At 46.0% G+C, this 12,022-nt stretch overlaps 1 protein-coding gene across 3 annotated transcripts in view; it reads left to right on the top strand.

The window, feature by feature from the left end:
• vav2 (vav 2 guanine nucleotide exchange factor) overlaps window positions 1-12,022 on the top strand; it is a 328,109-nt gene that overhangs the window by 245,961 nt on the left and 70,126 nt on the right. For all 3 annotated transcript variants that reach the window (XM_079524522.1, XM_079524520.1, XM_079524521.1), the window contains 2 exons: window positions 5,869-5,974; window positions 9,526-9,624. In XM_079524522.1, the coding sequence (XP_079380648.1) occupies window positions 5,869-5,974; window positions 9,526-9,624 (205 nt within the window). The remainder of the gene's footprint in view (window positions 1-5,868; window positions 5,975-9,525; window positions 9,625-12,022) is intronic.

Genomic DNA, 12,022 nt, shown 5'->3' with positions numbered 1-12,022 from the left:
GATCACCTCCACCCAAGAGATTAAAGGCGAAATAAATCCTAAAGTTGCAGTCAGACGTTTTACAAGACTTGCCAAGATTTATTTGGCATTCTCTCTCTGTCTCTCTCTGTCTCTCTCTCTCTCTCTGTCTCTCTCTCTCTCTGGCTCTCTCTCTCTCTCTCTCTCTCTCTGGCTCTCTCTCTCTCTCTCTCTCTGTCTCTGTCTCTCTCTCTCTGGCTCTCTCTCTCTCTCTCTCTCTCTCTCTCTGTCTCTCTCTCTCGGTCACACAAACACACGCGTGCACATGCATGTGTACGCAGACCACACGCACACACACACACACACACACTTGGGACAGTGACGGTTTTAAGGCAGAAACCTGTTTTGTAGTATACTGAATTTGATTATGATCAAATCTAATTGGGGATGGTGTCCATGTTGGGCATGTGGATCACAGCCCCCTGGGCTTTTTGTGTTATCCTTTAGTATAACATTTGACTATATACTACCAGCACTTTTTAATAAAGTATTCAATTAATATATCAATCAATGTCATTATTGGCGAGATGTTAGTATTTAAGTAGTAGATATAAGCTCTCAATTAGGGATGTCCCGATCACGTTCTTTTTGCTCCCCGTCCGATCATTTGATTTAGAGTATCTGCCGATACCCATTTTTCCCGATCCGATATTTACTTTTATAGAACAGGTTTATGCCATATCACAATAGTACAATATCCAAAATCACAGACAATTTCCAGTCTAATATCATGATATGGATATAATATTGATACTATAGGGATGTCCCGATGCTCCGATTTCCGATCATGTGATCGGATCGGATTCCGACCAGTCATCGGTCCGACAACGACAACCTACCTCAAACACTAACCTAACCATAACCGCAAGCACGGATCAGCGCATGTTCGCCAACCTTAATCCGGTCGCCAACTTTAACCCATTCTGGGCGGGAACCCCTTTTGGTGTTTTACCCCCTCAGGCCATGAACCCATTTTTGGGTTCTGTACAGTATGTACAGTATTCAAAAATGTAACATTTTTATGCTGCTATATAAATATTTGAAGTTTTTCAGAAACCTTAGGTCAGGATTTAGAGGCGTTTTTAGAATCGGCCTCAGGCCTAAATGGGTTAATCCATTGAGACCTGGAACGCATCCATGTCACGTTAGCGTTTAACCACATTAACCATTAACCCATTTTGGGGCGGGAACCCGTTTTGGTGTTTTAAAAATTGTTATAATTTAGCTATTGAAAAATAGCAGATCTACAAGCTCATAGCGCGCCACCGAGTGGCGCGCTATGAACTTGTAGGTCTGCTATTTTTGAAAAATCGTTAAAATGTGCCTCAAATCTTTCCGAAAATTGTCATGATTTAGAAGATTTTTTTTTATTTATTTCGACGTCAGGCCTGAATGGGTTAACACATGTTCGCCAACCTTAATCCGGTCGCCAACCTTAACGCATGTTCGCCAACCTTAATCTGTCCGTTTTTTGCATGTCGGACCAATGACGTAGCGTACAGACCCCATCGGATAGGGACAACCCTATACTCTCGATGTGCTGCGATGAATACAGGCACCTTGACATTTTGACTCACCGTTGACCTCGTTGTGCCTCGGGCGCTAAAAGTTTTCAAACTACTGGATTAGAGGGGTATTTAGAGGGCTTTCCTTCTCACCCGTCTAAAGTTCCCTTCTACGTCTATTCATTCATGTCACGGGTGAACATGGAGCACGTACGCACCTTCGCCAAGTCTGGTGGGAGTTCAGAGCAGAGACATGTGAGACAGTGAGGGTTGTCATTAAGTGTCCTCCCACATCAGTAGAATCGTCATTGATGGGAGGGGAGGGGAGGGGAGGGGGGGAGAAAGTACGTTGCTGGGAGTCAACCAGTTCACCTCAATTAAAACTTCAAACAAGACCTCACATGAGCAAAAGGACAATGCTTGAATATTTGATGACCGAGGCCACTGCTCTCCCTCCTCCCTCCATCCCTCCCTCTCATTATTCACACAGAGTGTAGAGAAGAAGAGTGTATGAGTTCTGATGGGGTGGGGGGGGGGGGAGGATTTGGCGAGAGGTCACGTGAAAACCGAGTTGCATCAGTTGAAGTCCAGGATGGCAAGTTAATGTCTTGCTCAGTCTTGCGCTGCAGTTCTTTCACAGGGCAAAGAAATCCAGTTCGTGTGAACTGTATCACACAGGGAGGGCTTTGCCGATACCGCTTTCTAGTTATAGAAAGGTCGTGCGTCATTGAGATAGAGTCCCAGTGGTTCTCAACCTGGGGGTCGCGACCCCTCGGGGGGTCCATCTTCCAGCCTGAATGGCTGGAAAATAGAAATTAAGAGTTTACATGATGCGAAGCCTGCGGAGCTAGTTCAGGCAGGAAACTCGTGAGCGCGCCTACCTGATCAGGTGACTAGTCTGATCATGCACTCTTTACCTGATCAGAGCGGCTATTTAAATCTGCCTACCTTCTCTTTCCTGGCTTCTCACCCGCTGTGCGGCCGTGCGCTGCTGCTGCTGCTGCTGTCTCCCTGCCACGCTCGCTGTTAACCTGCTGCTCATGAGGTTTTTGCAAATCCCACCGCCTCCCCCAGGAGGCAAGTTGGAAATGAATGCCCAACCCAGATATTATGCGTTGGAGCCTCTACACCTCCCCTTTATGCCCAGTTCTTTGTCAGGCATGCCCAAATATGGAGTCTATGCAGACGTCGGAATGATGTCAGAACAGGCCAGCTCCATATATGGGCCCTGGGCAGGGGCCCTAGCTGTCCAGAGCCCGAGCAGAGGCCTTTTTGGGGTGGTCGCGAGACATGGGGGTCCCCAGCCCAAAACGTTGAGAACCCCTGAGATAGACCCACTGTTTCCCGAGCAGTGGGTCTCGGGACCCATCTGTGGGTCGCAGACACATTTATATGGGTTTTATGGGTCAAGCGTGTACAGGCTCTTTTTTATATGTTTTGAAAAATGTGAGAGTATGAGAACTATACTGATTAAATTTGGAATGCATTTGTAGAATCAGCTTCAGGTCTTCACAGTTTAAATTGTAGAAGGCTGATACCGGTAATGCATTTCAGGCAGCAATCAGTCTTATTTATGTTGATCTTATTTTCATGTTATGGTTGCGTCTTATATTGCCCCATAATCACACAGATTTAGGCGTATATGCCAGTAACTATGGCAACGCATGCACACACACACACACACACACACACACACACCATATTGCTAGAGTGAGGATTAAATTAACTTGTCTCTCACGCACGCACACAGGGACACACGGACACATGGACACACACACACACACACACACACACACACACACACACACACACACACAGCCCCCAGCCACTGTTCTGTGCTCTGTTGGCTTTTGGCTGCTTGCCTAATTAAAGGTCAGGCAGCCAGCTGGGTGCCTGAGCAAAACAAACATATTAAAGGGAAATACCACTCAATAAGGGCAACTCAATCAGTGTTGGTGAACAGCAACTCTCTCTGCCTCTAAACCACACACACACACACACACACACACACACACACACACACACACACACACACACACACACACACACACACACACACACACACACACACACTAATCTGAGGGAAGTCGTCAACTTGCAACATGAATTGAATGAATTGTATGAGTAAATTAACTCGAGTGTTAATTGTTTTATTTGCAAGTCCACTTGAATAGTGAATAGCTGTTTTTTGTGGAACAAACAAATACAGAAAGAAAGATTTATTTTCACTTGAGATACACATGTGATAATTAAAGGATCATCACAGTGTATTTGAATGTTTACTCTATTTACTACATGAATTATACTTCACCAAAATATATATTATACTACCACCGATTTCTTTTTAGATTTTGGAATGATTAACTCATTCATTTTCTTATTCATAATTATGTATAATTCAAACTTTCAGGTGATGAAACCCAGAGCCTTAGATATAGACCGAGTTACGCAAACTCCGTTCACTTCATGGGGCTTCAGTCCATGAAGGGCTTCAGTCTAATATTTTAGATTGTTTTGTAGTAATAGTACAACATACACATTAAAGAGACTTTAGCTGTTACTGTACAATACTTTAACACAGTTGTCATGTTGCACACATGCTTAAAATAGCTCTTATTTGCGCCGCCCTCGTTGAAAACAATGTATTTCTGCCCCCTCTATATCGTAACTCTTCTATTAGATGGCTCTGATGAAACCACCCTAAAATGAATTGAAGGCTTTTGAGCTAATAATTCAGTTTACCATGAAGAAGACGTGAATGCTAGAACGTTCCACCAGGCCGAAGGCAAGGGGAGAGAGTATATGTTTTGCACTCCGTTCGTGTGTGTGCGTGCGTCCATCCGTCCGTCCGTCCGTCTGTTACCAGCTAATCTCCGGCACCGTTAACCTGGTCGATGCCAAATTTTGCGCACACACTCCCTGGATGCCAACGATGAACCTCTGCCCCAAATGTTCCAGAACGGCCTGGAGGCCGACTTTTGGAAAACACATTTTTTGATATTGCTCCTCCAGATTCTGTCCAAAAATCCTGCAAATCGTTTCACAGTATCTCTATAGTCATGTGTTCAAGACGGATCTGTCTGATATTTCATATTCCATCCTAATTGGCTAAAATTGGCTTTCAAAGTTTGCATGATTGGTCCGTTTTGAACAAAAAGACTCAAATCATGAACACAGCGTGCAATTTACGTGAAATCTTTCACGGACCTTCCTACTAGGCTGATAAATATATCCCACCCTTTTCACATTGGCCTGTTATAGCGCCACCAACAGGTGGATTTTTGCAAAACACATTTTTGGAACAAAATGTCTCAAATCATCCAATTGCCATCCAAAGCGTGAGAAGAAATGGCACCCTTTTCACATTGGCCTATTATAGCGCCACCAGGAGGCCACAACCTGACCTGCCCTGGTGGAGACCTGAGACTTTATCTAGTTAAACAATATTTTCCCAAGTGGCTATATTTTGAAGTCTTTTCAAATCCCTCTGCACTTTCGTTTCGACTGCATTAAATTCACCAATAATGATTTTTTTCACAAAACCTAAAGTTTTTTGCAATCTCCAGCAAGTCTGCGAGTTGATTACCAGTACTGAAAGCAATGGAAACAAGTGGCTTCCTGGAAGGCAGAAAAAAACATGGCATTGAAAATCTAAAAGATGAAAGTTGGAAGATTGTTGGCGCTTATCTAAAGCATACATGACTTGTAGTAAAAGGCCTAAACATGCACAAACACAGAGATGGCTCTGTAACCAGGCGAGCTGTCTATAGGAGAAGGTCTTTCTGTGTCTGCGTTTATGTCTGTTTGTTTGTCCTGGACCTAATCTCGCAAACTGTCACGTCTCTTTGGTACGCCACCCCACAAATAATAACACTGAGTGATAGAAGATGGTACTGCTCAAGCTAGCACCAGAGAGAGAGAGAGAGAGAGAGAGAGAGAGAGAGAGAGAGAGAGAGAGAGAGAGAGAGAGAGAGAGAGAGAGAGAGAGAGAGAGAGAGAGAGAGAGAGAGAGAGAGAGAGAGAGAGAGAGAGAGAGAGAGAGAGAGAGAGAGAGAGAGAGAGAGAGAGAGAGAGAGAGAGAGAGAGAGAGAGAGAGAGAGAGAGAGAGAGAGAGAAGTGCTGGAGACTGATGGGTGAGGAGACATGCTGCAACCACACACAGAATGCTAGGGAAAAGGGTGAACAAGGTTAAGGCTCCCCATTCTACGTGCTGATTGAAGCTGTCTGTTGAAGCCTGTGTAAGTGGAGGCTGTCTGTCTCGCTCAGGTGTTTCTGTGCATGTGAAGCTCTGCAGGTCCAGTGGTACTCACAATTTCTTTTTTGTGTGTCTGCTTCTGTCCCCCAGTGAGCATGACCTGGGTGAGGATGACATCTATGACTGTGTTCCGTGCGAGGACGACGGTGATGACATCTATGAGGACATCATCAAGGTGGAAGTTCGACAACCCATGGTGAGAGGACTGTCACCAGTGTCTCTGTGTCACTCGGTGCTTCTTTTGATGGTTGTGTGTGAATTGTTGTCATGTTAGGATGTTGTTTGATGTTTCCATTTTTTTCCCTCCTTTTTCCCTCTAAGTTATGTCCATTCCCATGTTCCCATTGTACTGTAGAGTCCTGGTTCCCAAACCTTTTCATGTCAAGGACCTCCAAGACGATACTCGTTAGCTTGCGGATTTGAAAATATATGCCAGGGATCCCCAAAAGAAAAATATGTTTGCGCCTCTAGCAGTGATTTTCAACCATTTTCATTTCAAGGGCCCCCAGTTTGACCTGCATTAGGTGGAGAATAAAAACGGCATACATTCGGTTAATTTAACTCTGAGAGTGTACAAATATTTGTACACTCTCAGAGTTAACAGACCCTATAAGGGTCCATTTGGTTCCAAACTATAATTTAGCTGGGGACCCCCTGGATCTCCAGCCTGGTTGCTGATACGTCATCAGCCGTTCGAGACTTGAGAGTAAAAACCTACGGTAAAAAGTAAACGATTCAGTAGTCCACTCACTGTCAGATTCAGTAGTACACCCGGGGATGTGTTTTATTTGGCTTGATGATACTGTATTTCAAAATGTCACTGCTTTCCCCACCAAATCCACAAAGAAATAAGAATGGATGAAGTATGTTTACAAATTTCATACTAAGTCAGTCGTTACAATGTCCTTCCTTACAATGCCACTCTTGCGCGCACACACACACACACACACACACACACACACACACACACACACGATTGCACATGTATGCACATTTCCAAACACACAGGCAGATGCAGATTCCTCACACCCACAGCCCCCAACCAGACACTTACTCATGTGTATGTACTGTACACACACACACACACACACACACACACACACACACACACACACACACACAGTCACACAGTCACACAGTCACACACACACACACACACACACACACACACACACACACACACACACACACACACACACACACACACAGTCACACACCCACAGCCCCCAACCAGACACTTACTCATGTGTATGTACTGTACGTACGTACACACACACACACACACACACAGTCACACACACACACACACACACACACACACACACACACACACACACACACACACACACACACACACACACACACACACACACACAGGCAGTGCCCCACTATAGTCACCTCCTGCCCAGACCGTCAATGTGTGTGGTCTATGCTGTCATCATAGCTTGAGGGGAAGACGGGGCACGTCTGTGTGTCTGTGTGTGTGTGTGTGTGTGTGTGTGTGTGTGTGTGTGTGTGCGTGCGTGCGTTGAGGGGGCCAAGCTGCAGGGTATTTGCATGATGGCATTATCAGTGGATCCATGACGATATCTCTATTTCTAACCCCTGACTCACTCTGCCTTTCCCACGCTGCAGATCAGATACATGCAGGTAAGTACTGGTCGCTGTGACTCACACATCTCAACAGAGCCGATTTATAGGCTGACGCCGTGTCACGTCGCGACGCGTCGTGAGCTTGCAGATCTGCTATACTTTCCGCCTTCACTCGAAAACATTTTTGTCGCGGTGTCCCGCGGGGGGGGGGCGAGCAGCCAATCAGAGCAGTGAACCCCTGCGTGAGGCCGCGAGGAAACCTGGCTCCGCCCGCCGCGTGGAGACGTGGTGACATCACACCGGGTGACAGCCAGTGGTGGAAAGTAACCAAGTACATTTACTTAAGTACTGTACTTAAGTACAATTTTGAGATATCTGTATACTTTACTTGAGTATGTCCAATTTCCAATACTTTTACTTCTACTCCACTACATCTCGGATCCAAAATATGTTCTTTATTATTACAAACCATATACATTAACCACTGCAGCCCTATATACATTTCGGCCATTTGAAAATAGCCGATCTACAAGCTCACAATGCGTCGCATACAATGATTTTATTAATTTGAAAACTTGAAACGGCACAATGAGTACTTTCTACTTTTGGTACTTTAATAAGTACATAAATTGATACCAGTAAAGGGCCTTTCAAACGGGAAGCGAGGATCGCACACGTTGTTGCCTGGATGAACGAGAAGCTGCTCCAGGTCTGCTCAAGAGGGGCGCCACAACGCAAGCCTAAAATAAAGCTAAACTGAATCCATGTCTGGTGAGTGCGTGTGCACGAAACAAGCACGCGCGCAACAGATTCACGGGACCGCGCTCGCCAGTGCTCCGCGCAAAAACGCAGGTCTCATTGAAAATATAGGCGCGTTATATCGCTTCACGTTTGAAAGGCCCTTTAGACGAGAAGCACCCTCGCTACCAATAAATAATACCTTTGTACTTTTACTCAAGTACATTTTCAATTCTGGGCTTTTGACATTTGAGTACTTTCCCACCACTGTATAAGGAAACCCCATCTGGGGCCTTCTGGAGTCTGACTCCTCGGGGTGACTCAACCCGGGTGACGGCAGCACTGTAGCTGACGTCAGCACCGTAGCTGACGTCAGCCCAAGGACAGGGCAAGGCAGATGCCAGATCAAACCGAAAGGCGGCCAAACAATTAAACATCAGTGAGGTTTGGCTGGTGGGCTCGCTCTCCCCTGCTGGCCATTATTGGCTGGTGGTCGTTGCTCAACCGACCGGAGCTCTGTTCTCCTCTGTTTGTGTGTCTTCATCATCCCCCAGATGGTACGGTCATGTCATGTCCTGCTGGGCCTGGTGACAGCCATCGCCACAGCTGGGGATGTGGTCATAGAGATGATGCCCCCCTGTGTGTGTGTGTGTGTGTGTGCGCGTGCGTGTGTGCGTGTGCGCAAAACCTGCATTTGGTTAAGTGGCCTCATGTGTTGTTGGCCTCATTAATCGCAGTCAGAATCAGTTTATTGGGCCGTGGCTGAGCGGTCCAGGCACCTAGAGGCCGGTAATCCAGCCTGACGGCGTGTCGTGGGTTCGAGTCCCGAACCCGTCGGCCTTTGCCGCATGTCTTCCCCCCCCGTCTCTCTACCCCTTTCCTGTCTAATTACTGTACCCTATCAAAAACGCAAAAAAAATAAAGAATATATATAAAAAAAAAGAATCTGTGTATTGGCCAGGTATGTTGTTCGCACTGGCTGCATCTGATCTGATCCATTTAATACGATAGACACCCCCCCACCACACACACACACACACTTCCACAATTCCTTCAGATCAAGGTAGCCCAGTGTGCAATTCACGCTCATCCGGCGTACGGACAATTGGATCTATTTTTGGGGCGACACCATCGTTGTAATGAAGTATAAAATAGTGCTTATAAGTGGTCAATGTCAAAACCCTATATATTCCCAACTGGCAACCGTCATGTTAACCAATTACCAATCAAGCTATTGATCCAAGACTATTGATTGATTGACAAAAGCTTTAAATAGGCTACTGTGCAAGATGTACCAGAGGAGGCACACAGTGCCACGGGGGGCTGCTCAATAGTTACACAGACAGTAATGGTAAACCATGTATAATTTATGACATGTGACACCAGTGTTTTCCTCGATCTCTCTCTCCACGGCAGAAAATGGGCATGACGGAAGAAGATAAGAGAAACTGCTGCTTAGTGGAGATCCAGGAGACGGAAGCAAAGTACTACAAAACGCTGGAGGACATTGAGAAGGTTGGTGTGGGTGTGGGTGTGGGTGTGGGTGTGCGTGCGTGTGCGCGTGTGTGCGTGCCTGCATGAACTCAAATTTATTCTCACAGATTTACACAGGCTGTACAACAGGTGTGAAAAGATAATGGGTGACATTCTGTCATATAATATAAGCTCCATTTTGAAGAAAGGTGGAAATAGCTAAAAGTTCACATACCAATATGGGTAGTGTGAAATACATACAGTACGTAAGGTGCATATGGTACGTGTTTCAAAATAGCATAGGCTGTTAACACCCTAAGCGGCATAAACGGAGCTCTCCGTCCTTTCAAATAGTAACGCTCGGCGCTCAGGACGGAGATTAAACACAGGACGGAACTTTATTGATATCATAACCGCGCGCATCGCTCCACAGGCTGGGAGCACCCGCCAACATTCGATGTCATTTCCGGTTGGGACGTCATCCAAAATGTTCCCCCCCCATTTTAGTGGATGAGACCGAAAATCCAAACGTGAATAACTCTCTAAATCAATCCGTCCAATTCTAACCAAAGATGATGTTTTTGACGGCCCATCGCGGTCCTGCCGCTAGTCGCGTTAGAAGTAATCATACCTCCCGTTGTTATCGATGTTTTGGCTACATCTAGCTACTTCAGCTACATCCAAGATGGCGCCTTGTGCACCTTGAAATGTGCTCCGTTGCTGCGAATCGCTGGGCGCTCTGATTTAATGGTCCTAAATACCCCCGGGCGTTCGGGGTGTTAAAAGTAGCAGATGTATTAAGACTGAGATATGTACGTCAGGAATGGACGTTATATCTAAATAAGCACGCGTACAAGCATGTGATTGGCTATGACGTGTTGCATGCACATCGTATACGCATCTATAAGTAGCTGCGCAAGTACTTGCATTGTGTGTGCATGTACGCGTACGCATCCGTTGATGTGTGTGCGTGTTTGTGTGTTGCTCCACAGGCGTATTTGCATGTATACAGTCTGTGCGTCGGTTCAGGTGTCTGTGTGGGGGACACGGGGTGGGGAGGAGGTCTCCCGCATGTCACGCAGTCCCACGGGAAGGGGCACAGCGTGGAAATGTCAGCTATCGGCACGTTCACCCACCGGGGAGCGCACAAATGTCAGGGGAGCTGATCGATATGGTTATTATTATTATTAGCATGGTCTCACACTGTGAGACGGACCCCCCAGGGCTTCACGCGTAGATATATATATACATATATATATCGTTTGCTGTTGTCAGGCAAGAAACCTCTCATCCTCGTGGTTTAACCCATTTAGACCTGAGGCAGATTAAAAACAAATAAAAAAAGTCTTCTAAATCCTAAAAGTTTTCTGAAATAGGAATTATCTGTATTTGGCCGCGGACCACCCATCTGAAAATATGTTGTTCCAGGGACCCCCCCAGAAGCAAATAATATCTTTGAATAATATATTCAAAGATTTGCGCCACATTTTCAGGATTTAAAAAAAAATAGCAGATCTACAAGCTCGGAGCAACGCAAACGCAGCACCTCAACGCTAGCCTCGGGTAGCCATACTAACATCACTGTCCCTGGTTGGTCCTCCACTACTGCTGGTCCGCGCGATACGCCCACAACTGAGCGACAACCAGACTCAATATGCATTGCAAAAGGCAAATTGAAGCCTGGCTACACGAGGCTGCCTCGACGCGCTTGTAAAACGACATGGCAGCAGATGTAAACAACGGAGCCTGTTAAAGTTGAATTGGCAACGGACGAGCGGTTCTGACATGACGACGAGGCGTTGCGTTGCGTTCTTCTCGCCACATGTCGACGAGCCTCAGCTGTTCCGATGCAGCGCATTTTTTTAATTATATATTTTTGTATTTAATTAACGCCCTACTTGATTACACTACAGGTGCGAATCAACGTGTTCTGAGCTTGTATATGAGCTTGTATGTAAGGCCTCACTCAGACCTTTACTGCATTGCTGTATGCTTGTTGGATGAATGATGTGTAGTGTCATGCAATGCATTTCCAATGGAAGTCACATGGTTTGTAGTCCACATTTTGGACTACAAGCTGTTGTATGGCTTTCGGCTGTGTTTCGACTGCGCCCCTCCCCCTCATACAACACAAATGTTGTGTCAAACCATGTGACTCCCATTGGAAATGCATTGGGGCGGCCATGACACTACACAACATTCATCCAACAAGCATACAGCAATGCAGTAAAGGTCTGAGTGAGGCCTAAGAGTTTTGGACATATGAGGTTTCCACCCTCATGTTACAGTCATGCACTTGCATGCACTTCACGCACGCACGCACGTGCGTGCACGCACACACACACGCACACAGGCATACACACTAAGTCACTTAGCGGTATAGATAATTGTCGCTAACAATTAGCTGTGTTTCAATATTTGTTGCTAACACATCAGTGCT

Source organism: Electrona antarctica (assembly GCF_951216825.1).
Source record: "Electrona antarctica genome assembly, chromosome: 16".
In the NCBI taxonomy this organism is placed as follows: Eukaryota; Metazoa; Chordata; class Actinopteri; order Myctophiformes; family Myctophidae; genus Electrona; species Electrona antarctica.
The sequence above is the reverse complement of the archived record's forward strand: the minus strand, read 5'-3'. Positions and strand labels throughout refer to the sequence as shown.